We start from the raw sequence: 25,797 nt of genomic DNA on the forward strand, positions 1-25,797 counted from the left end.
AATGCGAAAACCCCATCTAAGAAAAGGAACGGAACATCATATCTGCCACCGCAGGTGGTACAGGTGTAAACCGGGATTGTCCTTTTCCGATCTCTTTATGTACAGTGTACAGAATAGGCCCGGAAAACGGTCCATTTAGTTCTTGGCCTTCTCGGAATCCTCCAGGATACCCTCAGCCTCCAGTCGCCGGCGGGCCTCCTCAAGAGCCCAGGTTTGTATGCTGCAATCAGAATTAGTACCAGTGACGCAAGGTTACGGGTCATATTGGCCTTCCGGGGGGGGGTGCTGAGTCATGAGAGCCCATTTGGAACAGGCCCCACGAGGAAGAGATGAGGACTTACGAGGTGTCGGGCTTGAAAACATATGCAATGCCAGCAACGAGGAAGCTGCCAATGAATCCGTAGTACCAGATACCCTCCCAGCCTTCCTTCTCGTACTTCTGACCGGGCCTGACACCGAACAGCCAGCCAGTCGGGGGGTCGTAGTGGCTGCCGTGGTCACCGCCGCGGAGAGCGCCTTGGGTCGAGAATCTTTGGAGGGTTTGCGGGCTGCGCAGCAGGCAGCGCGAGCGGAGGAGTTGCGACACAGGTCGAGCGGACATCTTGAGGACGAGGGGGTCGGGAGCTAGGGAAGATTGGAACTGGCGGAGTTGAGAGGTTTCAAGGTGGATATCAAGGCCGATGGTCGATCGCCTTGCCTATATGACGACAACAATCGCAATTGGTATGGCACTGTGGAAGCGACGAGCGGAGGGGCGGATTGATGTTGAAGCCGCAAAAGGCCGCTGGGGGAGCTGACCACTTATGCGCTAGTCAAAGTTGGGCGATTTTTCCTTGTCCGCCTTCCGATGCCTGAAACCTCGGGTGTCGAATAGTTGGTCGTTCTTGCCTGACAAACCTGGCAGCCACTCACAACGCGCTACTACCCCGTCCCACGTACTCCGACGCGTTCTTATCGGATCCCAAAACACCAACAACCTTTAGGGAGTCCCGAGGCTGTCTGTAATATCTCCGATATCTGATCACTGCCCTTTTTTGGAATACACATCACTCCCAAATTAGTACGTCTTTTGATCCAATTGCTGACCGCGAGCTCTTGTTCCATTGCTCACATTATTCACCCAGGGCCGAGGCCTCGAGAATGCATCATTATCCACTTTAAACACGACCTTGGAATTTCCTGGAGATCATCCGACCCCCAGCAAGCATGTCGACAAACAATAAATCATATCCAATCTCCTCCGGTTCACGTACAAAGTTGAATGCATTCCGCTTTCAAGACGAGGAGACTGTTTCCGACCAAACGACCTCGAAGGACGAGACGAAGCCTGTACATGGGAATAAAGAGAATCAGAGTTCATGGCTGAATGGCGTCGTGGAGCCGACTCATATGTCTCCTGAAAAAAACAACACATCCGCAGAAGCTCTTGCGACTGAACCTCGACCGGCCAAAGAATGTCCGCAGACACCAGGCAATCGGATCCCACTTGCAGACCTAATAAGCAATGCTGAAGACTCCTTCAACCCAGCGCCAGGCCCGGAAGTGACTCCTGTGGACCACGTTGTCTGGCAGCATATACCTGCTAGCTCAAACCCTGATACTTCGTCCCAAACACCGGGCGGCCGTCGAAAGAAGCGACGACACAGTTCATCTCCTGCCGGTTCCCCTTCCCACGCGAACTCGAAAAAATCAAAAGAACCCCTCGATCTTCAATCCATACAAGCTTTATTCAAGACCCCCCAACACGATCTTGCGGCGGAGCTGTGGAATAACTATATGGACAAGAATATGGCTGGTGGAGTCGAGGACCTTCCTCCGAACCGTCTTGCGAACCTTCTCTCCTCGTCTCCTCAAACCCCCATTTCGGGGAGAACGAGTCGGGATTCGTCGGGCTTGAGGCGATCCATCAGTTGTGCTGCCGAATGGCCAACATCCCGAGCGAAGAGACGGCGGTTCAATCGACAAGAGCAGGGCTCTGGTCGAGGCATATTCTCCCGCACTAGTAGCAATGTTTTGGACTCGGGTCGAAAGCAACCATCGCGGATTAACTTCCTGCTTGAGACCATTGAGAAAAGTATCCATCCGCCCCAGCCAGCCGACATGGGGCCCCCCTGGCTCCTCTCCACTACGGCAACGCGTTGATGCGCAGCGATGCCGCTCTTCGTCTCCTATAATCGATCGTAAAGGTCTGGGCAATGGTGGTGCCGAACAAATGCCTCCTGTTCCAGAGAATGATCGAAACCCCGCCAATAGTACTGATTTCGAGGGCGACTCGTCAGACTTTGGAGATGACGACCTCGATCAAGATCTTATGGACTTGGCAGATGCCTCGGCGGACCCTTTCGTCGATTCGGCCGCGGATCGGAATGAGTTTGACTCATTCGGTTCCTCAGCCTGGTCTAGCTTTGCTGCAGACAAATTACAACCGAAGCCTCCCGCGCAACCACCTATAATGAACAGTAAACCGCCAACTGTTAATAATCTTATGAATAATGAAACCAAACCTGATGATTCCGACGACTTTGATGACGACTATGGAGATTTCGATGACAACTTCGAAGAGATTCTTGCAGAATGTGATGGGAAGCAGGAACATATCGATTCGTCTAAACCCGCTACCTCCAAAGAGAATATTGTTGAGAAGGCGAATTCTTCAACTGCAGCCACGGCTGATAGCAAACGGGGCAAATCACCGAATATGCCAGCTCAAGACTTTGAAGCAGCATCGTCCGAGGACGAATTCGATGATGACATCGACTTGGATGCGATAGAACAGACCATGAAAGAAGCAGGACAGGACGGAGACCATGTTTGTTACTCTTAGTGAATCTCCCTAGTTATATACTAAGACAGTCCAACAATAGAAAATGAAGGGTCGCCAAGCTATCAAACGTTACCAGGTCGTGGAGATTGTGCAGAGCACGTATGTGACTCCGAAAGGGCGTACACAACCCGAGCAGGTCCGTTTCACTCTGTCTCCCCATCCCCGAAATGCGAGCTCAGCTGACGAGCTAGTAGGTGCTCTCTGTTGAAGACGAGAAGACAAAGGCTCGGAAGGTCATCATCCTGAGAGAGTCATGGCATGACACTCCTTGCAGCAAGGACTCATATCTTCATTTGATCGGAGACTACGACTCCTCCGGCTGCTGTGTTGTGGATAACACCAACCATATGGTTATCCTTCACCCCGATCATCTTATATCCGCCACAGTGGTGGCGGATTCGATTGATTGTCAACGTCGTGCTGTTCTCCAAGATCGCATCAAAGCTTTCGCCCAGCTGGAGAAACCGCAAGCATTCGGTGTCTTCTTCCACGAGGTCTTCCAGGAAGCACTGAAGGCTAATCAATGGGACATGGTCTCTTTGAGGTCTTTGGTTGAACGTGTCCTCCTGGGACATATCGAAGAGCTTTATGCAATCAACATGAGTGTCCAGGAAGCAGTTGAAGAAATCATGGGGAAGATTCCAACAGTTTTAGCTTGGGCAAAAACCTTCCTACATGCGAGTCCGCAGGTAAGTGATATTGAATAAACGATTGAATATTGTACTCATCACACCAATAGGCCGATTCCACTGTGGAGGATCGCAACAGTGCAAAACTCAACTTGAGCATTAACAAATTGCTTGAGGTTGAAGAACATGTATGGTCGCCCATGTATGGACTCAAGGGAAACATCGATGCCACAGTCCAAGTCGCGTGCCGTGATAAGGAGGGGACTAAGAATCTGGTGGTTCCATTGGAGTTGAAAACCGGCAAACGGGATACAAATCAAGGCCACAGAGCTCAAACAGCTCTGTACACCCTTCTTCTATCCGATCGATATGGTATGACTCCTGCTTCTGGACGAGATTCCAAAGCGTTTTTACTAATGTCGCGCAAGATATTGATGTCACTTTCGGTCTCTTGTACTACCTTGAAACTGCCAGAACGCTCAGTATTCGGGGTGTTCGGCACGAACTTGTTCAGATGCTGCAAGTTCGCAACCAACTGGCGGGGTTCATCCGTGAGAGAATGCAACTCCCTCCAATGCTCAAGAAGGCGCGCATGTGCAATAGGTGTTATGCGAAAACCCCTTGCCTTATCTACCATAAGCTCGCAGAGGGTGGTGACGGCGAAACAAGTGCCCTTGGTGACGATTTTGAGGCTGCGACACAGCATCTAGGTCAAGCAGATCGTGACTTCTTCCGCAAATGGGATGAACTCCTCACCAAAGAAGAAGGGAATTTGGTCAAATTCCGACGAGAATTGTGGACTCTGCTCAGCAATGAACGAGAGCCCCTCGGCCGTTGCTTCGGCGATGTGGTCATCGATCCGCAGTCTGCATCCGAGGAAAAGAACGGTTCAAAAATCAATCGTTATCGTTACACTTTTCACAAACGACAGAAAACCCCCAACTTCTCCTTCGCTGAATCACAGATCTCCGTTGGTGAACCAGTTGTTGTCTCGGATGAGAAGGGGCATTTTGCCCTCGCGAATGGGTACGTTGTCCACGTCAGTGCATCCCATATCACTGCTGCTGTCGATCGGAAACTACACGATGCTAGGTCAAAAACAGCTGGGTTCGATACCAAGACAAATCAGTCTTTCAAAGGCATTATGGAAATTGAGGGTGCTGGACAGTCAGCCTTGGAGAACCCCAATGAACAAGTCGTCTATCGGATCGACAAGGATGAGTTCAGCAATGGCATGGCTCTTGTTCGCAACAATCTTGTCTGCATGATGGACAAGGATTTGTACCAAGCAAGGCATCTCAGACGACTGATTGTTGAGGGTCAAGCCCCCCAGTTCAAGTCGTCGCCCACCGCATATGCCATTTCCGGTGCTGACAGTCTCAATGTCGACCAAACGCAAGCAATTGACAAGGTCATGAGCGCCAAAGACTACGCGTTGGTTCTTGGTATGCCTGGAACTGGAAAGACAACCACCATCGCTCACATCATTCGGGCTCTCGTTGCGCAGGGGAAAAGCGTTCTCCTCACTTCCTATACCCACACCGCGGTCGATAATATTCTGCTCAAAATACGCGATGATAACATTCGTATTCTTCGGATTGGTGCCGCCACCAAAATCCATCCGGATGTACAAGAATTTGCCGATTTGGCGGCAACCCCAAAGAAGACCATCGAGGAACTGAAAGATTCATACGAAAAGCCCCAGGTTGTGGCAACGACTTGCCTTGGTGTGAACCATCCCATTTTCAACCAGCGTATCTTTGACTATTGCATTGTCGACGAGGCATCGCAAATAACGCTACCGGTCTGCTTGGGTCCGATTCGCATGGCCAGGACTTTCATCCTTGTCGGTGATCACTACCAGCTTCCTCCCTTGGTGCAGAACAAGGCAGCTCAAGAAGGAGGACTGGACGTCAGTCTCTTCAAACTACTTTCTGATTCCCAGCCAGACTCTGTTGTCAATCTGGAACATCAATATCGCATGTGCGAGGATATAATGCTACTATCAAATACGCTCATCTATTCTGGTCGTCTAAAGTGTGGCACCGCGCAGGTCGCTACTCGCTCACTCGAGATACCGAACATCCATGCCCTTGAGAATTTCCACTCAGCTGGCTTCGGCTCTTCAAACGGGCAAGGAATGTGTATGGGTGCAGACCATGGGCGCTGCTGGCTCCGGGATTTAGTGGATCCTTCTGCCAAAACCCTTTTGGTGAACACTGATCCTCTTGGTACCGCAGCTCTCGAAGCTGCACAGGGACAACGGGTTGTAAATCACGCTGAGGCCGTTATATGCTCTCAACTTGTAGAGTCATTCATCGCCAGCGGGATATCAGCTCAAAACATCGGTGTCATCACATTCTACCGCAGCCAACTCGCCGTTCTCCGACAGACTCTTCGGCGATATTCGCCAGATCTTGAAATGCACACCGCAGATAAATTCCAAGGCCGTGATAAAGAGGTCGTCATTCTCAGTTGCGTCCGAAACAATCCCGAGAATCATGTCGGTGACCTTCTTCGCGATTGGCGACGTGTCAATGTTGCGTTCACACGTGCCCGCACGAAGCTTCTTGTTGTGGGTAGCAGATCAACTCTCCGTGATGGTAACGAGCTCCTTTGCAAATATGTTCGTCTCGTTGAAGGCAGGGGCTGGGTCTACAATTTGCCCCCCAGATGCTGCGGAAAATCACACCTTCCAACCAACCGCCTTAACCTCCACGCAATACCATTCCCCCGAGGTCGGCAAGAAGCATGGTTCTGGAAGGAAGAATCCCCCGAACGCCAATATAATGTCGCCGTCACGCGAGCCACTTAGCCCGTTGGGGTCTCGGCAGCCTACAGGTGTTCGCAAACCCGCAAAGAAGGGCACAAAGGTCTTCAATGGAAACACTGTTGTTGGCAACAGACCTATCCTCCAGGACTTGGTTAATGATGTTTTTGGCTAGCCTCATAATGGTCCTCGATCTTTTTTTCTTTTCTCTTTTTTAACTTGCTTAGGATTTTGAACATTGCATGGCTAGCGAACAAACAAATGTGTAGCATGCATGGAGCTTCACCAGAGTATTGAGCGTATGATTTTGTTTTCACAGGCGTTACAGGACTTCATGGAACCATCAATTGGCGTGGGATCGATATTAAACAATATGGCTATTCTTTCTACCAACTCTATCCGTCAACTTGAACCCTAAAAGATATTGAAAATAATTGTAGCTTTGGCCTCGCTATCCGCAGTATGCGACTCATAGTTACGTCGTTTCTGCTATAGTCGCGGAGACTTCAAAAATCCTTTACACCTGGACAGATGGTCCAAGTCGATAAACAGAGCGGTAAAAGTTCGATAGCATTTTAGCTGGCAGTCACGCAAACTCGTGGCCACACAATAGCTCTTCTATGAAGTTTAAAGTTATACGGGCGTCTTGGTAAATACTAGGGTGGAAGTAAAAGCAACTTCAAACAAAATTCATTTTGAGTCAAGTGTTATGAACAAATCTCCCCCCATCATACAGGCTTGTAACTTCATCATCGCTTGACTCAATACACACTCGATCCTGAATTCACAATTTCGGACAAGACTTGAGGGATAAAGATAGTATATTGAGCAATTTCAATGAAGACAGTTCAAAAATCAATATACAAAAAAAGCTCGAGGACACATCTCAGGCTTTAAACGCCCCGGTGTACACTTCCGAGCAACTTAGAAAACCCCATGCTCATAACATAAAGTAACAATGATAATGATAATTAGACAGGAAACGGAGAGAAAAGGACCAAGAGACGGACGCTCATCAATACAAGAAGGGAGGCTGCGACAAAAGATGTGAATATAAACAGCCCTATACTCTGCTGACTCTCCCATCTTCAACTCTTCCAGTTGTTTTCCTATTCGACTCCTTGGGCGCATTTAAATATTTCCGCGACCCATCAGACATGTACGCCCATCGGGCATGGTTATTGGGATTGGCGTAAAAGTTCGTGACAAATTTGTTGTCAAATTCGTAAACTTTTGGTACCGGAAGTTGGGGTTTGGACTGGGGCTGAGACTCGGCCGGGGCTTGCTTTTGTGCCCAGTTGGGATCCTGCGGGTGTTGAGGCAGGTCAAAGTGGCCATTTGTCGGAGGGTGTATCCAAGAGGTCAGCTGGGGGGGAGGATGGCATTTCTTGGGGAACATAAGGACAGGGTTGTTGCTGAAGTCTCTGCGGTGGCTGAAGTCCATGCCGTTGCTGAAACTCTTGTCGTTTCTGAAGCTCTTGTAGTTTCTGAAGCTCGTGTCGTTGCTGAAGCCCTTCTTCTTCTTCTTCTTCTTCTTCTTCTTCTTGTTGTTGTTGTTTCTGAAAGCCCTGTTTTGTTTGAAACTTTTGCTTTTGAATAACCGCGAGACGCTCTTGAAACATGGACATCTGGCCATGGATAAATGCTTCTTCCAAGTCACATGATGACTGGGGTAAGACTGGCTCCTGGAGTGTCTTGAGGAACGCATGCATGGGCATCGGTATAGGTAGAGGCATAGGTACAGAGCAATCTGGGGTTACTGGTGATGAGATCGATGGGGTCTCTGAGGCCTCTTTGGTGGTATTTGAAGGCCCCTTAGTAGTCTCCAAGGGCTCGGTAATGATGGTCTTCCAAGGCTCGATAGTGATGGTATCCGAGGGCTCGATACTATTCATGAGTTTCGAGGGGTCGATAGTGAGAGTCTCCGAAGGCTTTGTGGTAATGGTTTTCGAGGGATCGACGGTGGATCCCAAGGATCCATCCATATAACTAGTCGGAGCGAAGACACTTTCTTTGGCACCTGTGTTCAGGTTCAAGTCGTCTAGCTCCTTGTCCCAGTTAAATTCCTTGAAAAGATCGTCCATGCTCATGGGCGCACCCAACGTTTCGTCCAGACTCGTATAATGATCGTATGCGTTGATTTCGCTGGAAAGCCCGTGGACGATAGAGTCACTCATGGCGGGAAGGAGCGAGAGTATAGCGAAAATGAATGAAAGGTGGGTGAGAGTGAGAGTGGATGTGAAATTGGAAGTGAAAGTGAAAGTGAGAGTGAGAGCGAGAGCGAGAGCGAGTCTGTTAAGCAATAGACAAGCAAGTAGCTTTTGTGTTTGCTAGTATATAGATTGTAGTGAATGAAGAGAGTATGAAGAGGGGGGAAAAGAAGGAGCAAGTAGAGAATGCTGGGGGTCAGGTAAAGTGGGTGAAGGATGACGACTATATTGATGTCGGAGGCTGTCCTGATAGCGGTGCCTGTTTTGATGTCGGAGCAGTTGAAACCCTGGATACAGAGTCAACTTGAACCTAGGAATGGACTCTGCTGGGCCTCCCTTTTCTTCTACCGTTTTTATCATAATTGTAGCCCTATGCCGTATCTCCTCTGATTCTACCAGGGTTGGGCGTGGGGTTGGACGGTTGTGGTTTCCCATGGAGGAAGCGCCTGCATAGCCACTAGCACCAGGCCAATGGAATTTTGAATTAAGTTGAATTGAATGTTTGAACTCCTGGAAACAGAGTTTCATGGGCTGTGAAGGGCGGAAGCGCCCACAAACTCCCAGCAAATGGCATGTCGAGTATTCAGCGCAGAGGCTTCAGGGTCTTGAGTCTCTGTCTCTGCCTCTGCCTCTGTCGCAGCCTTCGCATCGATCCCTGTAGTTGACGACAATATATTTGGGGAAACTGCGATGCTAAACCCATCTCTTCCCTCAACGGCCTGCCTGTCCAATGCCGATGACGAAATCACAAACCAAGAGGAAGGCTCGACCGAAGTGAGCTTTGCAGTAGATGACCTGCCGCCGCCCGATTGGGGTAAAATTAGTATTTTCGCGCTCAAAGGTCGTCAGGGTATAGGAGCAAGGGTTGGGGCCTCCCATGTGGGTTAGGACCATGGTCACTCACATGAGAGTCAAGAAAAGCTGCATTGTCCAAGCCGATGAAATGAACCCCCGCCATTTTAAGCTGACCAGATCAACGGTATCGTTTTTATCAAACTCCGGTACGCTGTAGCGACTGAGATACGGATCGACTGAATCTCCGGTAGAGATACGGGGGGGATCCAAGTTGAACCATGGCAATCCATTCGGACATTGCACCGCATCTTTCTTGCATTTCTGCCTCAGGCATCTGGCTCGATACTAATTCTTGCAGAGGTGGAGTCAGGACATCTTTGAGCTTAGCTTGGGCTGGTGCTGATTCAAGAAGCTGTGGGTGAAGACCCTTAATAGGCTTAGATTCTTTGCGCATGTCAGTATGTCAGTCGTCAAATTGAAGCGCGATTGGACAAACTTACCATCATCCTGGCTCGCAGGATCCAGGTCGCAGAAGAGCCATGTCAGAGACTGGTTTAGGACATTTTTGAACGCCCAGACAATTCGCTCGAAGCCCTTTTTGCCATGCAACATTGAGGGTAGTCGAAGGTTCAGTTCAATCACTAGTGGCAAGGTTAGATCAAGGCCCCCTCGGTAGTAACGCCGTCGAAGAGAGAGGGGACTCGAGACATACAAAATCTTTCCTTTTCATGTTTCCTGCCGCCACTGCGGATGGACTTTCCGTTCAGCCCTGTGCGCTCATATATTTCTTTCCCCAATTCGATTTTGCAGATCCCTGAATAGCTCAATAAGGTCAGCCGGTAAAACCCGTGACATCTTGCGTTATTACAGACTTGGGGAAACACTAACCTTCTCGTAGGGTGAATACGATATCCGAGCCTGAACGGCCTTCAGAGATCATGATGACATTTCCTGGAAATAGTGTTGGCCTTTGAATCCAAAAGGGTTGGACGAGCTATAGTAGTACCCGGGAGTAGGTCTTTCATAGCAGAGAGAAGATACCAGATTTGATATATGTGTTGAAGAAATCACCGTCGAGTATATCAGCGGGGGACATGAATACTCGAGCATATCGAGGCTTGGTCAATTTTGCATCTAATGATGACTGAATGCTGGTATAGACTGCCTCTGGAAGAATGACCTCAACCTACGCAAGGTTGTCAGTCTCATGAACAGAGTATATGGGAGGCTTCAAGTTCAATTACCGTGTGTGTCAGAGGGTGATTGAGAATGGTGGAGAAAGGTGATTTCTTGCTCGGGATCTGCTTGGGATCCACGAACGCAGGCAGTTGAGTGACGGTGGTGAAGCATTTTTCACGTTCGGACGCGCCGTCGTCGAAATCAAACATGATGCAGAGTCCAACAGTCAGGGTCAAGAGGTGCGAGGTGATATGGGAAGTAGGGTAATGAAATTTGAAGTTCAACCAAGTTGGACTGGAGAGCTCGGGAGCTCGGGGGGGAGGTGCTTATCGATAGGCTCTAGTAGACCTTAGTACTACTAGTAGTACTAGCAGTATAATATGGGATATCTACTGAGGCCCTAGGGCCTCAGACCTGTGGCTTACATGTTGCGTTGGTCCTTTGATAGTAGTAGTAGTAGTATTTATTAGTAGCTACTTGTATGGCTCTGAGGGCTTTTTCCTCCATCGCCATTCCATTATCATCTAGTTCCATCTCGTCTTGGCCCGCTCCCGTCACTATATTCGCTTCAAGACTTCCAAGGAACTTGAACTTGAAGATGAAGTTGCCTTACTCCAAAGCTGTACTCCTAGTTATATTATTTGATATACCCTTTGAACTACCAGCACACTATATCCAATCTCATTAACCCTTCTTCGTGACACTTCCAAGTTCATGCCTGAGGCGGCAATATGCTCTCCGCCCAGTCGGTGACGATCTTCGTGGATAGACGTGGGTTAAGTCCGCGCTCCAAGATACTCATCACTCAACCCTCTGACGTTTATGTTTGTCGCCGATGCAGATATATATGGACCAGGGCACCAATTACTAATCCCACAGAAGCAGTCGCCAATTTCCATAGGAGCTGCCAGCCATGGCACCCGCTCCGCGTCGTGATCTCCTCGCAAAGGAACATTTCGCATTCGTCTTTGGCAGCGTCAAGACCCAAAATTACCAAGATCCTGCTGCAAAAGGACCTGGTTCACACACGTATGTCCTCTATCTCGCGTCGGATTGGAATCAGCCGCTCATAATACCTCATCGGGACCGACAGCATCCGTACACTAGCATGGAATCCCACCGGCCAGCTGATTGCGACTGGCTCCGCTGACCGCACCCTGCGCATTTGGAACCCTGAACGCCCTGCTCCTCGATATTCAACCGAGCTCCGTGGCCATTCCGCGGGTATAGAGAAGGTCCTATTTAACCCCGTCCGCGACGCAGAATTGGCTAGCTGCTCGACAGACGGCACAGTGCGCTTCTGGGATGTGCGCTCTAAGACATGCGTGAGCCGACTTGACGTTGGCGGCGAAGCCTTCACCTTGTCCTGGTCTGCCGATGGCAGCGCAATGGTCGTCGGAAAGAAGGTGAGTGGGCAAGCAGCAAAGCAGGCAGCCTCGGAAACCCAACAACTCTGCGGCGCAAGGCTTCAGCTAACCCGAGCTTCTCCCCAGGATGATACTTTGATACCTATATCAGTTCAATCCCCTTCATCCCCCCCACATCATCACCGACGGAAGCAATGGCACCAGTCTGAACTCTTTCTCAGCTTCCAAGCCCGGCACAAGTACATACACAGCCCTCACTCCCCACCCTCAACCCGTCCAAACCAATGCCACAACTTTCTCCCACCACATCGCGTCCCCTTCCTCTCCCGACCTACACCTCTTCGCGACAACCGGCGACGGAACCGTAAAAATAATGTCCTACCCCTCCTTCGATATCCTCCACACCCTCAACGCACACACCTCAGCCTGCATGGCCGTCTCCCTCGCCCCAACGGGCCGGTATCTCGCAATCGGCGGCAGCGACGCCTTAATCTCGCTCTGGGATACAACAGACTGGATCTGTCGCCGGACGCTATCCAGCGAAAACGGCGGCGGGATCCGGGGTGTTAGTTGGAGCTTTGATAGTCGCTTCCTTTGCGGTGCTTGTGATGAGCTTGGTTGTGGCGGGAATGGTCTGGAGATCTTCCATGCTGAGACGGGTGAAAGCGTTTACACTATACCCTTGACCGGTATGAATGCCGGGGTTCCTGCTGTTGCCTGGCATCCTTCTCGCTACTGGTTGGCCTACTCAACTACCAATGACGGCCCTGGTAGTGGTGGCCCTGGTGGCTTGAAGATTGTCGGTGCTGGTGGTGGTAGCCTCTGAAGGAGACATACATACATAGTCCTGCGTTGACTTTACCGGTGATACCAGTATCTAACTGGCGATGGTTCACTGGTATTTCTGCCTTTTTCGCTGCCTATGACTGAATCTTCGAGATGAAGAAGGAACCATGTTGAACCAAAGTTCCGGGAAATATCTGCTGATCAAAAACAATGTGGAACCAATAATGGAAGCTTTATACGATATATACAGTAGAATACTACGATTATTACTACCACCTTTCACAGAGTGCGATTAAATAGGTGCCCATAGTATAGCACTAACGTGATGCTAGGCCTCCAGGCCGCAATTATTGCATACGGCCAGCGAGATACTAGTAATACAACTTGAAAATTACAGTATCTGATCAAGATTACGAACGACATCTAGCTTTGAGTCATAATGTGAAAGTTATATCTTGCGTATTTCTTCATCTCCATTATCCTAGTGGATATCAACTTGAAAGTGGCTATCTCTCGGAAGTGATGACCATCGTGATCAACCAAATTAGAGAGTGGAGAATAATTACATTAAAGGATATCGTCATCATCAGGTCGTTCAGCCCACAATGATAGCGAATCATCAAGCGTGCTTGTATAGCGCGAGGCTTCGCTTTGTTTTAAGCTTGTAACCTCGGGGAGAGGGGAGAGAGGATGCGAAGGTTCCTCGTGGGAACGGAGAGCAGCGGTATAAGGTTCCCATATGCTTTCCCTGGGGATTTTGTGTTTGGTGTGATCCTGCCGCATCGAATGGGCGGTATGGTATTCAACCAAATTGTCATGATCATGACGATGCCGGGCAGGTGATTACCCATCGACTATGTGTTATGTTACAAACGAAGGTTCCAGAGCCACAATGGATTATGGTCCTTCAGGCTGTAGGATTCTTTCATTTTGCATCATGATGGACGCCAGTTCTCCCACCCGGGACCACTGCCGTTATTTTCCAAGATCTGAGCCCACTGGGCCTCGCTCAAAGCGTCAACGTTGAGACTGCTCAAGTCTACATTGCTCAGACTGGGATTCGTGGCCGACATATCCCAACCCGGGGTTTCGGGATAGGTCCTCCCGGAGGAGGTATCTCCAAGAGAGGTGTTACTTCTGCTGGAGTACATGTGTCCGGCAAATGAACTGAGATCCGGGATCGCTGGAGACTCGGTACTGACAGGAGAGATGTGAACGGAGTGGACATTGTCGAAGGCAGAAGATTGACTCTGTTGGGTGGAGGCGGAACTCTGCTGTTTCTTTCCGGGGATGGGTTGTCGATTCCGGACATCGAATAGGATGTGTTCGAGGATGAGTTTAAAGTTGAAGGGGTGGGATGATCGGATGGTGGATTCCTGTCACCAAGCCCGCCGAAATCTGGAGAAAAGTCCATATCCATGTCCACAATGCCTCCTTGGCCGATGGCATCAGATTTGATAGCCGAGCCTCGCGCAAGAGGATTAAAGTGTTGTGCATTGCTACCAGCACTTCCAAGATCAGAATCAACGGTCCCCTTGTCTCTATAACGGCTGGGCAATGTGGTAGTTCTGTGTGCCGGGCCGGTTTGGTTTGTGCTATCAGGTTTTGATTGGTCCGGGTTTCCAGGGCGGGTTGGGTCTCTAACATCGTAGATAGAGAGACATTCTACCTGACTCGGGCAATATGATTGCTAGATGGGAGAATCATAATGTTAGGCTGAAGATATAAAAGAGATAACGAGGAAATGACTGAACTCACAATGACTGCGGCGGTGTGTGCAAAAGTGTACTTTGCATTTTCCATGGCTTTGATTCCAGTGCCTTCAAGGTCAACGTCCAGTTGAACAAGGAATGACTCGGTCAATGGATTCTTGTTTTTCATCGCGTTGAGTGCGGAAATCACGAATTGCAGTGAAGAGTAAACAGTTGAATCATCCGGCCGGGATTTTAGATACTGTACAAAGACCCTGGCTGATATATAGAGACAAAATGACATGAATGGGTTCAGCTGAAATCAGTTAGCTCGAAGTTCTGGGAACTTCCCAAATCAAATAACGATGACGGCCCAAACTTACAATCGTCAAGTCAACATGGCTGACCATCTTCATGATGCTGGATATCTGGTTTGCTGCAACGAGACATCTGCGTTTACTCTCAGTCACAATTTGGTTCGACATTTTGTTCTTCTCGGCCTTGAATATTGCTGCTTGGTGAAGACAAATGGTTGATGTGTGAATGTTCATATTGGCGAAAATGACATTTACATCGTCCATGCCACCCGGAAGACGAAGGTGGTCAGGCAATGAAAGTGCGATGTGGAGAAGAATATTATCATGGCTTCTGTGCCGCTTCCAGAATTCCCCATTGAGGTCATGGTCGTTGTCTTGGGGCTGCGGTCGGTGAATATGGTTCAGGTTGCGACCAAAAAGATTGGCCAGCACACATACGCAAGCAAACGGTGCTAAAGTGGTGACACCCTCGCCAGCGATGATATCAGATAGACTGAGCGTTCGCTGTGGCTTGCTCTTCAAAAATGCCTCTTCAGAGGCGGGAAGGTTGGTCATGATCTAGCTCCAGTTAGCAACTGCGGTCCAGTATTAATAGAGACAGCCTTCAGGTGATAACTCACATCATTCTCATCAATAACCATGGGCCAGCCAGTACCAATACTGGCATACCTATCTGTACAGAAAGCCATCCAGAATGTGCGTCGGCGCTCCTCGCGCTCAGTCCAGTCTTTTGGAGGAAACATGGATTGCTTCACATCAAGGCCAGTACCATCCAGTCGGTTCAGACCCATCATAAGCGCCAATCTGGCTGCCTTTCCGACGCTTAACCATGCTCGTGGGAAGTAGATCATGCGGAATTCGTATGAGCCGATGAGGATCCAGGTCTGACAATGCGAAAGGGTGATAATGTTTTCTCCAAACCCTTTCATTTCATCCATTTCAGCATATTTGCGGGCGCGGTGGTAAAAATGATTGTGCAATCCGTAGTATTTGTCACTGATCGATGCTGCGTGACACCAGATCATATATCGAAGGCAGATGGGCGGGCGCATATGAGGAGCAAGATTCAGATTGGTGAAGTATCGAGGTCGATGAAGGAGGGGCAGCATAGGCTGGATCTTTTCGAAATATATACTCTCTCTTGAATTTACAATCTTTTAGCATTATGTCAAACAGTTATAAGGTGTAGAGCCCACTTACAGTTCATCAATGACATCCTGCATCGGAAGAGGCTCCTCTAACCCCAGACCAATCATATCCCACTGGGGGTCGCTAGGAAAGAGCATTGGGTTCGGTTGAGATGCGTTAGCTTCATTTGTAGAGGAGGGTATTGAGTTTCCCAGGTCAGCGCCTAGGCCTGAGATTTCCGGTAGGACGAGGATGTTGTCGTCTGGGAGGGGGGGCCGTGAATGCATTCTCTTGCCGCTGAGGGGGCGAGGTTCTTGGAACGGGGTCACCATCTTGGCCTTTGAGTAGCGTCTCAACCTGGGCTAATAAATTGACAATCATTAGAACAATATTCCCCCCGATTTTGCGGCGACGTCGGCTGCGACTGGTTCATGGGCAGGTCATACCTAATCGCGCTTCCAGCTGCTTCACGTACCCCCGCTTCGGGCCACTCTTCTTGCGTACTTCATCGTAGGAACATTCATGGCCCAAGCGAGAGCAAGTTCCACAGCTGGGCCGTTTGCCATCACATCGAAGTTTCCTGCGCCTGCAGACGACACAGGCTATTCGCTTCGGGCGCGGTACATAGTTGCTGTCTCCCGGCGCACCATTCTCAGCGGAGAAACCGTTGTCTGCGATTGCATAATCCGCGTTCGATAGGTTGGATTCGGTTGGGTATTGCGACGAGGAGCCTTGCGAAAAGGCGGAGGGAGGAAGATTGTCCATGGCGGGCGCGATCGCCAACAGGCAGATGATGATCGGATTTCAAAGCGATGACGAAAGTGACAGCCCACCGCTTATCAGGGTGAATGACTTGCAGGGGCTTCTTCGGAATGAGGTAAGGAGGGCAGACCTTCAGTCACATTCGCGATCTGTTCATAATTTGAAGGGGGTAAGGTTGGTGTTCGGTGGGAGGTATAAGCAAGAACAAAAAGTTCGGAGAGCCCGCGATGAGAAGTTGCCCTTCGTATCAGACCGAGCACGCGCTGTCCAATCCCGAATCCCGACCTTCAGGACGAAGAGTTTACAGTATTACCATAAGGTTTAGGTCTTGCTACAACTTATCTATCTTTGCTTGAGCTCTACCTCCTTTTTTTTTCTTTAATTTTTAAAATAATATAATTTTTTAAGTTCAAGTTTGGTTGTTTCGACGAGCTTCGAAAAGAGACTATGGAAAAACGGACAAGGAAACTGGAGGTGGGCTCCGAGTCAAAGAGATCGGCGTCTACGTACGACCAGCGCTGCCTGGAGAGGTCGGGGCGGGTCCCGCAGAGCAAAGGGTCGACCCGCAGATCGCACGACAAGTTGACAAGTTTCAACTTCAGCCACTCGTATCTACATGGATCAAGTAGGTTTCCGAATACGAACCATGTGAGAATACGGGGCACTTTACGGAGTATTTATGACTACATTTACACATGCCAAGATTGAACAAAGATCGATCTATTTGCTTCCATTTGATGGGCGTGGCCTTGGACCATCATACTATACAGTGCCCCTTCTGCCTGGAATCCAACCAATGATAGAATAAAACAATATTTTCCAAAACGTGTAAAGAGACATGGAGGCAAGATATCGTACAGAACCCCCTGAAATGACGGGGTTGAGGTATAGAAGAGAGAAAAGCATTGATTGCAAGGCAAAAGTGCAATACTCAACTGGCAACCGGAGAGACAAAAGATTCAGCCTAGTTGTATCCACGGCGGCGTTGACCCTGGTTGCGGGGTCTGGGGTGCACCACGGCCTTGTTGATCTTCCACTTGGGACGGGTCTTGTAACCAGACTTGGTCTAGAAAGAGGAAAGAAAAGTTAGTGTTGCAACGAGAGAGGGAGTTCACCACGCGAGAAGGACATACCGGAATACCCCAAGGACTCTTCGGGTCAACATTACCCTTGGACTTACCACGACCACCACCGTGAGGGTGGTCCATGGCGTTCATAGCAAGACCTCGAACCGTAGGACGGATGTTAAGCCATCGAGATCGACCGGCCTTACCCAACTGGGTGTATTGATAGTTGGGGTTACTGGCAATACCAATGGTAGCGCAGCAATCCTTGTGAATCAGTCGACTTTCACCACTGGAGAGACGAACAGTAATGTGTTGCGCCAGACGCTCTTGCTTTTGCCTTTCACGTAGGGACAGAATCTTCTTCTCAGTTTCGGGCTGATCTGTTGAATCGGCCTCCAGTTCTTGCTGCCGAGAGTCACTACCCTTGGCCACGACAGTAGCATAGGTACCGGCACTACGGCACAGCTGGCCACCCTTTCCGGGGCGTAGTCCAACGTTGAAAATAGAAGTTCCAACGGGGATCATGTGCAGAGGAAGGCAATTTCCTCTCCATGCAGTTCGAGCTGCCAAAACACCAGGATCGACTGTACCACCCATACTCATCCACAGGTCTTCGGGGATACCAGACATATAGCTCTGCACGGTTTCGCCTGCTCGCATTCCATCGGGAGCAAGGATGTAGCTCAATTGCTTGTTCTCTTTGCTGCGAACCAAAGCAATGTGTGCGGTACGTCCAGGATCATACTCGATACGCTCCACCAAATGAGGGCCAGCGGCCATTCGTAAGAAGTCAACAGTTCGGATACGGCGCTTCGCACCACCACCGTGATGACGAACGGTGACTCGACCGCTGTTGTTACGTCCACCCTTGGCATGACCACGCTTGGGGAAGGTCAATCGGTGAATGGGGCGGCCTTTAAAAAGGTGGTCGTTGACTGGCCGGCGCAAGTGACGGACACCGGGAGTACGGGGAATGTATGTGCGGATCTTGACACCGGAGTCATCTCGGGTTGGGGGAGGAGCAAATGTCGCGCTAGCATCGAATGTCGAGATTGAAGGCTTGTCGGAGGATGTGGTCTCCGTTGATGCAAATCGGCGAACTGGGAGGGTCGGCAGGGACCTAAAGGGTAGCTGAATTGCCCGGAGGGCAATTCGAGGCTGAAGAAGCATGGCACAAGTGAACCAAGCAACGGAGAATGCGCAATGGCAAAGATGGTGATGGAGTGCTTCCCACGAAGAAACCGGACAGTCCAATACGCTGCTGCTTCCCTTCCGCACCGGCAACAAAAAGTTCGGGGTTCACGTGATTTGAGCAGCAACAGCACCGCCACAAGTAGGGAGGCAAGAGCCACTGTGGCTGGGGCAGGAGGGATGTCATACACGTGACTTGTGTTCACCGTTGCCGGGCAACGAATTTGTTGACTGTCACGTGGCATTGCTCCAGCGCGCGAGGTCATCAATACATACGCGTATTTACAGGCAATACCGCCCTGCCACCTCCCCTTCATTGCTGGATCTACCCTTCCATTTGGACCAAATATTGAATTCCATTTGCCTATTCAGTTCTGGATCCTCAATCTCCAATTTACAAAGAAAAAAAAACACAAAAACAACATTGTTTGAAAGGCAAATAGCGGTATTTTCCACGCTTGAAGCTGTGTACAACGAGCTCTGCGCGACTTGCAGGTGGGGCGTCAGTCAGTTTTGACCGGTTTTCCGCGCTAGCACAGTAGGGCCCAAACATCGCTTGGCCCTCTCAGGTTCTTCCTTTTCCCTCATCATCATCATCATTCCACTTCAAGATACCCCCCTCCCCTCCCCAACTCCATTATTCTCGCCCGAATCCTATCCTCAGGATTCCACGTGTGATCTTGAATACCTCGACACCCTTCAATCCCGGATCGGCACGCGTTTTCCGAACGGCAGGACCAGGGTCAACGCGGGTTTACTCAACATCAATATCAACTTGTATGCAGCGTGTATTGCGACTCATTTTACTCGACACTGTCCCGACTACTACATCTGCCAACAGGCGATTGTAGTCCCTTTCAAGTGAATACATTTTCACGCGTGGTACGTGCATCTTGACCTCGACGACCGTCTGGTATTTTGGTCTCCACTGGGGGCAATTATGTCCAACGGAATGCTGACCTGAGCCGGACAGGACAAGGAGAATTACCTTAGATCCCCATTCCTTTTCTCCCACCTTGCCCCGTCTCCCTCTTCTCTTCCCCGAGTCTAGCGCGATGCCTATGGTAAGCTGAACAAACCCTTGACAGCTCGTGTTTTGGAACGAATCTCACGCCCTGTATCAAAGAGCTCACTACGGGCTCTGGTCAATCTTCAGCTTAAAGCTAACTCCGTCATAGACGCGTACTAGTCTCCGCACTCGAGGCGCGATGAACGAGAACGATGAGAACGGCCCCGCGGCGCGTGTTACGCGGGCCAAGGTCGCCGCTCTTAGCACAGAGGGTGCCGTTGATGCAGTGAAGAAGCCGATGCAGACCAAGCGAGCTACCGCAGCCACCACTCGAGCCCCTCGCCCTGCTCTTGGCGATGTCAGCAATTTCAAGAACGATGGCGATGCTGCTGCCACCAAGGGCGGCAAGAAGGCCAGCACAGTGAAGGGTCAAGTCGCCACAAAGCCACAGGGTGGTGTGCAGAAGCCAACACGAAACAAGGACAGCCGAGCACCCAATTCCGGACCTCGTCCCGCTACGAAGAAGCCCGAGGTCAAGCAACGGCCAGTCAGTGGCCCCGGGGCTATCACCAACCACAAACGCCCATCGGACAAGAAGGCGGAAGCTCAAGAGGAGCCCCCACTGAAGAAGCAGAACTCTCGGCTCAAGGTGGAAAAGGACACAACTATTAAGGAAGTGGAAGAGGAGGTGCTGTCGGGTGAAAAGCCCCTCGACCTGGACACTGAGGACTTGGATGACCCATTGATGGCCGCGGAATACGTTGTGGAGATTTTCGACTATCTCAAAGACCTTGAGCTAGTGACTCTGCCTAATCCTGAGTACATCGACCACCAGCCGGATTTGGAGTGGAAGATGCGTGGCATTCTGGTCGACTGGTTAATTGAGGTTCACACACGCTTCCGTCTTCTTCCCGAGACTCTGTTCTTGGCTGTCAACATCATCGACCGCTTCCTCTCCGCCGAGGTTGTTGCTTTGGATCGTCTCCAGCTTGTTGGTGTCACTGCCATGTTCATCGCCTCCAAGTATGAGGAAGTCCTCTCTCCCCACGTCGCCAACTTCAGCCACGTCGCCGATGAGACCTTCTCTGATAAGGAAATCCTCGATGCGGAACGCCACGTTCTCGCTACCCTGGAGTACAACATGAGCTTCCCCAACCCCATGAACTTCCTGCGTCGCATCTCCAAGGCCGACAACTACGACATCCAAACCCGAACTCTGGGCAAGTACCTTATGGAAATTAGCCTCCTCGACCACCGATTCATGGGCTTCCCCCAGAGCCAGATTGCTGCCGCCTCTATGTACCTGGCTCGTTTAATTCTTGAGCGTGGTCCTTGGGTTCGTTCTCTCCCACATCTACTTCCTTTTGTTTCTAGCTGACCATTTCCCAATAGGATGCCACTCTCTCTCACTACGCCGGATACACTGAAGAGGAGATTGACCCGGTCTTCCGCCTAATGATCGACTACCTCCACCGCCCTGTCTCTCACGAGGCCTTCTTCAAGAAGTATGCCAGCAAGAAGTTCTTGAAGGGTATGTTTCCTCTTCCTCTACTCACTCTGTCTGAATCTGCGTTTCTGACATTTTCGATCACAGCCTCTATCTTGACACGCCAGTGGGCCAAGAAGTATCACAGCATGTACATTGACAGCTCCCTCTCGGAGCCGTACACTTATATCAAGGACAGCGAACAGTAATCATGCCGTTGACGATGTTATGCTAACCCTGCGTCGCCAATGTCACTGTCCTTCATGACGATCCCAAGGCTGTTGCGACTATCCGACCAGGGATTCCAATTCCTCCATATGTTGGCATTTCATTGTGCTGGTATCAGATACCTTTTTGCATATTCTTAACGATGGCTTGATTAAATTTGTGCGCTTCGGCATTTTTGTCTTCTGTGACCGGGGGGTGTTCGGCGCTTTAGCCTTGTGGTTTTGTTCGGGTTGATTTGCTTTTCTTCTTGCATGGGGTGTCTGTTCTCTTGTCTACCCTGATACCTTTCTATTCTTGTTATCGGTTCGCGTGACCGGCGTCGGATTCTATCTTTTTTTCTTCTACTCCTTTTCTTTTCAGATCGGAATTTTAACTTATTGCCACCATTGATTTATCTCTCGTTTGTTTCCATGTCTCTTTGCGGCGAGGTTTGGGGTGGACTCTTGCCTTTCCTCATCCTCATCCCCCCTTCTCCTACTATCGAGGTAGGGTCCGCACATGGAACAAAAAGCATCTTCTCAAGGCCGGATAGTCGTTGATTGATTTTGTTGGTGAGCTTATTATGTTCTCATCCACCTTTTTACTCGGGGTATGGATATGAGACAGTTGGGTTGGTAGGGGTAATGCGAGCTGGGTTGGTCTGTCTGGGTTTGAGTTGTATTAGATTAGCTGGTTTTCTCTGATGGGTGCAAGGTGTGATTTAAGTTACATGCGATTCTGATTCTGATTCCGATTCTGATCATTCACGTCCTCTTCAATTTTAATATCATGCACATAAGTGGCATTATGACCAACTGCTGAACAACGACTTGCCTCAACCCCACTGTACCTTCTTCTCCACGTAGGATGGACTGGGGCTGACTGACAGCTCCCGTAGCCGAGGTTCGCCGCCCGCGCCCGCGGCCGGTCTCACTGCCACCTCAGGTCTGCTACAGCTCCAACGACTTGTCAGTATCACATCAGACAACCGCTCAGGGCTTTCACCTAGTCGACGTTATATCATTTCTTTCGTGTCGGCATTATTTTATTCATAACCATCACCAGACCCTCACAGACTACTAGTACGAACCTCGGCTGCTTCAAGTTGTTTGCGATCTAGCGCCTTCGCTTCCAAGCCCTGGAGGGTTTGATGTACAATTTCAGTCGGTCTTATTTCAAAGTTTCAAGTTGGGAGTCTATCTCCCACCATGTCGTTCGATTCGTCCTGTCCCTTTTGCAATATTGCCCTCACAAATCCAACCCTTGCTTTGAATGGGCCTAGGCCAAGTTCGAATTCTCCTGGTCAAGATCCCGACTCAACAGCTCATCTCATTCTCTCCACGGAGCATGTTCTCGCCTTTCTGGATATAATGCCCCTCACACGAGGCCATGTCCTCGTTGCACCGAGACGGCATTTCGAAATGCTCGGGGATATGGATGTGCAAACTAGCCAGGAGGTACGCGACTGACTTCAAGTTTGCGCTCCTCTTCTCTAACTAAACTTTTGGCTAATTTAATTTCCGAGAACTCTAGATCGGCAAATGGCTTCCTATTCTTTCAAGGGTCGTAACAAAGACTATATTTGGTGAAGAAGAGAGACATTGGAATGTGGTGCAGAATAATGGTGTGTGCTCTCCTTCCCTATCCCTTTTCTCCAGCATGCAAGGCGTGCATACATTCCATATATCAAGGATATTCTCTTCGCATACACAGCATATTCAGAAAGCGATCAAACTTAGAAGCTAGATTTCTTTTCTTTTCTTTTTCTCGTCTAGTACAAAGCGTTACTCGGGCTACCGCTAATGGGATTAAACAGGAGCTAGAGCTGCGCAACAAGTCCCCCATGTCCACTTCCACATTATTCCTCGCCCATCTACAGAGTCTTCTCGGTCACCAAGCTTCGCCATGTTCGGTCGCGGTCAGCGTAATGAGCTCGATGATGAAGAGGGTGAAAGATTAGCCCATTCCATGAGAGTCGAATTGGCGGAAGAAGCCAAGCGAATTGAACGGGATGAAGGTGTTGTTCTCAACCCGACAGCTTCGGACTCGAAACGTCGAGGAAAGTTGTAATACATCCCATAATCCAAGGCATTCTCCCCAGCCTTTCCGGGTTTTCCTTTCTCGGTGTACGTATCCACACTCTGAAATGTGATGGCTAGACCCGCCTATTGGCTAGATTATGAATAATCCAAGGTGACACCTCATTGTGCTGCTGGCCTGTTGTGCTCTGACCTTGGGGGCCCATGTCTAGACATGTACTATGCGAAAGTATTAGCTTGCCGGTACCTCATTTAATTGATCGTTGTCTGCATATACCTTGCGCCGGAATGCATTAAGCTCATCTGCCATAACGCCCTCTGCATCGACATAACTTCTTCCTTGCGTAATATCAGATGTTTCACCGTCAGGGAGACGTCTATATGTCATCAACCGCCGAGACCCTGTATCCCATTAGAATCAGTAATCTGGGCTCAAAGCAAACGCATCATATCATTTCTCACATTTTTGAAAGTGTTGGACGGAAACATTGACCACCTCCAGGTTCGGATGCATTGGAACTGGGAACTTGTGGGCTTCATCACTTGCTGTAGGCATCCACATTGCCAAACGGCCATTAGGAACAAGCGTGCGAACTGCGAAATCGAGAATATCTCTCTGCATAGCTTCGAATCCATAGGGCCGTTTGGGCGCGATGTAGTCGGGTCGGCTGTTGATAATAGTTAGCACCGTTGACGTAGGTTTCGAAATGAAAGAGACATACTAATGAGCAGCAACTCCATCGATAAAGACAGGCTCCTTCAAGACACCATCCCGTGTTCCCAGAACTCGAAGGCCTTCACGCACACCATATGGCGGGTCACAAGTAATGCCATCAAGCAATCCACAGTTTCGCAACGGCGTATTGGTGAGATCCGACGTGAAAAGATCCATCATCTTGCTCTCGAGGCCATATTGCTTATAGTTCCGCAGAGCAGCTATTTCGCCCTTCTCACGCTCTTCGTCCTTCCCACGAAAGCTGCGCGGATCAATATCCGAACCAAGAGTGAGTGCCCCAAAGTGCGCAGCAGCCACCAAAAAGCTTCCTGTCCCGACAAAAGGGTCGTAGAAAACCTTTCCCGGAGCAGCAAGTGCCATATTCGCCGTCACTAGACTGAGTTCCGCATCCATGGTTGTTGTGCTGATGTACCGGCGCTTCTTCAGATCATGTTTCACGATCGTATCCCGATCACTTCTGGCAAGAAAGCGACCCATGTAAATGATCCGTGGCTCTGTTATCTTTTTTGTGCCTATGAGACTTTGCTCGGCATCTGAGACATACTCTTCCATCACAAGGAACTGCTCATCAGGGTTCTTCATGCGAATGGGACCCTCTAAGGCCATATATCCGAACGAATTAATGATCTCTGATTTCCGGGTCTGGCTGCGTTTGCCTGCAAATGTGTCCACCGAGAACGAAAATATGGACTCGCGGTACTGCGCCCAGCGATCAGAGGACCGTTGGCGAACAGCGGCATGCACCTCATCATAATTTGTGCCTTGACCCCACAGCTCAGTGATGTCTTTAGCAAGCACACTTCGCTTGATGATCGCGCGCGCTGCATCATTGTCTGGCAGCTTTACAACGCAGTATGGTGACTGGGGTGGGTCTAGTTAGCTGATATTGTCCGTAGATTGGCAATGACTGGAGAGTATAAATATGCGAGCCTGAATTCAGAAGCAAGGGCTTTAATCTGGGTCTTTCGGACCTAAATTCAATGCTCGCTGGGCTCATCACTTACATGGTCGTTGTAGGAAAGAAATTCTATGTCGGCACCAACGAGCGTGGCAAGTGCCTGGATTTCCGGCTTTCGGAAGTTCTCATGGCATTGAGCAAACCGAATCAGGTACTCCATCTTGAGAGAGTCGGCTGATTCTGGCAGTCTCTTTCTTTGAATGTTCGTGGGGGGGTTGAATCACGGAGCCAATTCAATGGTGGGGTGTCTGCGGGATCGGGATCGATTTTTTTTTTTTTGACCTTCGGGTCTCCGCGCCTCTACAACCGTACTCCCAAGGTTTGGCGTCGGTATATTGGCATGGAGCCAATACTATTGGAGTTGCAAAATTAAATCAATTTCAGTTTCAATGGATGCTTTCATTTATAATATGGTTAGAGCTTATCGTCTCACCCTTTTCTTCATGGCATTATATATTCCCCATGCCAGCCCTGGAGTACACTAGTTTTGTAGTGGCAGTACTTAAGGGCTACTACTAGTACAGTGGGAACTACTACTAGTATATTCGAATGAATAACGCAACTTGAAATTAGTAATGCTCCCATGAATTCACTATGATCATAACTAAAGGGAATCAAAGTCATATCTATCAAGAAAAAACCATAA

The 25,797-nt window shown here is 49.6% G+C and overlaps 10 protein-coding genes across 10 annotated transcripts; 4 read left to right on the plus strand and 6 right to left on the minus strand.

Annotated features, from left to right (window-relative positions):
- Positions 1 to 135: 135 nt before the first annotated feature.
- Positions 136 to 601, minus strand: N7509_010537 (uncharacterized protein; the record flags this gene model as incomplete). Its single annotated transcript, XM_056635174.1, has 2 exons — positions 136 to 220; positions 342 to 601. 2 exons carry the CDS (start codon positions 599 to 601, stop codon positions 136 to 138), a joined length of 345 nt encoding a protein of 114 aa, XP_056485794.1.
- Positions 602 to 1,206: 605 nt separating this feature from the next.
- Positions 1,207 to 6,398, plus strand: N7509_010538 (bifunctional ATP-dependent DNA helicase/ssDNA endodeoxyribonuclease DNA2; the record flags this gene model as incomplete). Its single annotated transcript, XM_056635175.1, is given in 7 exon segments — positions 1,207 to 2,023; positions 2,076 to 2,809; positions 2,865 to 2,960; positions 3,019 to 3,513; positions 3,564 to 3,825; positions 3,882 to 6,079; positions 6,096 to 6,398. 7 exon segments carry the CDS (start codon positions 1,207 to 1,209, stop codon positions 6,396 to 6,398), a joined length of 4,905 nt encoding a protein of 1,634 aa, XP_056485795.1.
- A 1,150-nt stretch (positions 6,399 to 7,548) lies between these two features.
- N7509_010539 (uncharacterized protein) lies at positions 7,549 to 8,400 on the minus strand (the record flags this gene model as incomplete). Its single annotated transcript, XM_056635176.1, has 1 exon — positions 7,549 to 8,400. The coding sequence occupies one exon, from the start codon at positions 8,398 to 8,400 to the stop codon at positions 7,549 to 7,551; it is 852 nt and encodes a 283-aa protein (XP_056485796.1).
- A 557-nt stretch (positions 8,401 to 8,957) lies between these two features.
- N7509_010540 (ribonuclease P protein subunit p40) lies at positions 8,958 to 10,616 on the minus strand (the record flags this gene model as incomplete). Its single annotated transcript, XM_056635177.1, has 8 exons — positions 8,958 to 9,228; positions 9,338 to 9,464; positions 9,532 to 9,672; positions 9,729 to 9,869; positions 9,941 to 10,042; positions 10,117 to 10,179; positions 10,270 to 10,414; positions 10,473 to 10,616. The coding sequence occupies 8 exons, from the start codon at positions 10,614 to 10,616 to the stop codon at positions 8,958 to 8,960; spliced, it is 1,134 nt and encodes a 377-aa protein (XP_056485797.1).
- A 704-nt stretch (positions 10,617 to 11,320) lies between these two features.
- Positions 11,321 to 12,600, plus strand: N7509_010541 (uncharacterized protein; the record flags this gene model as incomplete). Its single annotated transcript, XM_056635178.1, has 3 exons — positions 11,321 to 11,436; positions 11,501 to 11,813; positions 11,926 to 12,600. 3 exons carry the CDS (start codon positions 11,321 to 11,323, stop codon positions 12,598 to 12,600), a joined length of 1,104 nt encoding a protein of 367 aa, XP_056485798.1.
- An 895-nt stretch (positions 12,601 to 13,495) lies between these two features.
- N7509_010542 (putative C6 transcription factor Prf) lies at positions 13,496 to 16,461 on the minus strand (the record flags this gene model as incomplete). Its single annotated transcript, XM_056635179.1, has 7 exons — positions 13,496 to 13,700; positions 13,763 to 14,250; positions 14,319 to 14,567; positions 14,635 to 15,126; positions 15,189 to 15,708; positions 15,769 to 16,053; positions 16,172 to 16,461. 7 exons carry the CDS (start codon positions 16,459 to 16,461, stop codon positions 13,496 to 13,498), a joined length of 2,529 nt encoding a protein of 842 aa, XP_056485799.1.
- Positions 16,462 to 17,422: 961 nt separating this feature from the next.
- N7509_010543 (mitochondrial 54S ribosomal protein uL2m) lies at positions 17,423 to 18,695 on the minus strand (the record flags this gene model as incomplete). Its single annotated transcript, XM_056635180.1, has 2 exons — positions 17,423 to 17,524; positions 17,592 to 18,695. 2 exons carry the CDS (start codon positions 18,693 to 18,695, stop codon positions 17,423 to 17,425), a joined length of 1,206 nt encoding a protein of 401 aa, XP_056485800.1.
- A 1,076-nt stretch (positions 18,696 to 19,771) lies between these two features.
- On the plus strand, positions 19,772 to 21,420 carry N7509_010544 (B-type cyclin nimE; the record flags this gene model as incomplete). The annotated part of the gene is made up of 4 exons (XM_056635181.1): positions 19,772 to 19,780; positions 19,895 to 21,061; positions 21,118 to 21,256; positions 21,320 to 21,420. The coding sequence occupies 4 exons, from the start codon at positions 19,772 to 19,774 to the stop codon at positions 21,418 to 21,420; spliced, it is 1,416 nt and encodes a 471-aa protein (XP_056485801.1).
- A 1,206-nt stretch (positions 21,421 to 22,626) lies between these two features.
- On the plus strand, positions 22,627 to 23,488 carry N7509_010545 (HIT family protein; the record flags this gene model as incomplete). The annotated part of the gene is made up of 3 exons (XM_056635182.1): positions 22,627 to 22,875; positions 22,952 to 23,042; positions 23,235 to 23,488. The coding sequence occupies 3 exons, from the start codon at positions 22,627 to 22,629 to the stop codon at positions 23,486 to 23,488; spliced, it is 594 nt and encodes a 197-aa protein (XP_056485802.1).
- Positions 23,489 to 23,689: 201 nt separating this feature from the next.
- Positions 23,690 to 25,311, minus strand: N7509_010546 (tRNA (guanine-N2-)-methyltransferase; the record flags this gene model as incomplete). The annotated part of the gene is made up of 4 exons (XM_056635183.1): positions 23,690 to 23,859; positions 23,920 to 24,125; positions 24,180 to 25,054; positions 25,198 to 25,311. 4 exons carry the CDS (start codon positions 25,309 to 25,311, stop codon positions 23,690 to 23,692), a joined length of 1,365 nt encoding a protein of 454 aa, XP_056485803.1.
- Positions 25,312 to 25,797: the final 486 nt, after the last annotated feature.

The sequence above is a fragment of the Penicillium cosmopolitanum genome (assembly GCF_028827165.1).
Source record: "Penicillium cosmopolitanum strain IBT 29677 chromosome Unknown utg000009l:1.0-9042332.0:1.0-9050551.0, whole genome shotgun sequence".
NCBI classification, from domain to species: Eukaryota; Fungi; Ascomycota; class Eurotiomycetes; order Eurotiales; family Aspergillaceae; genus Penicillium; species Penicillium cosmopolitanum.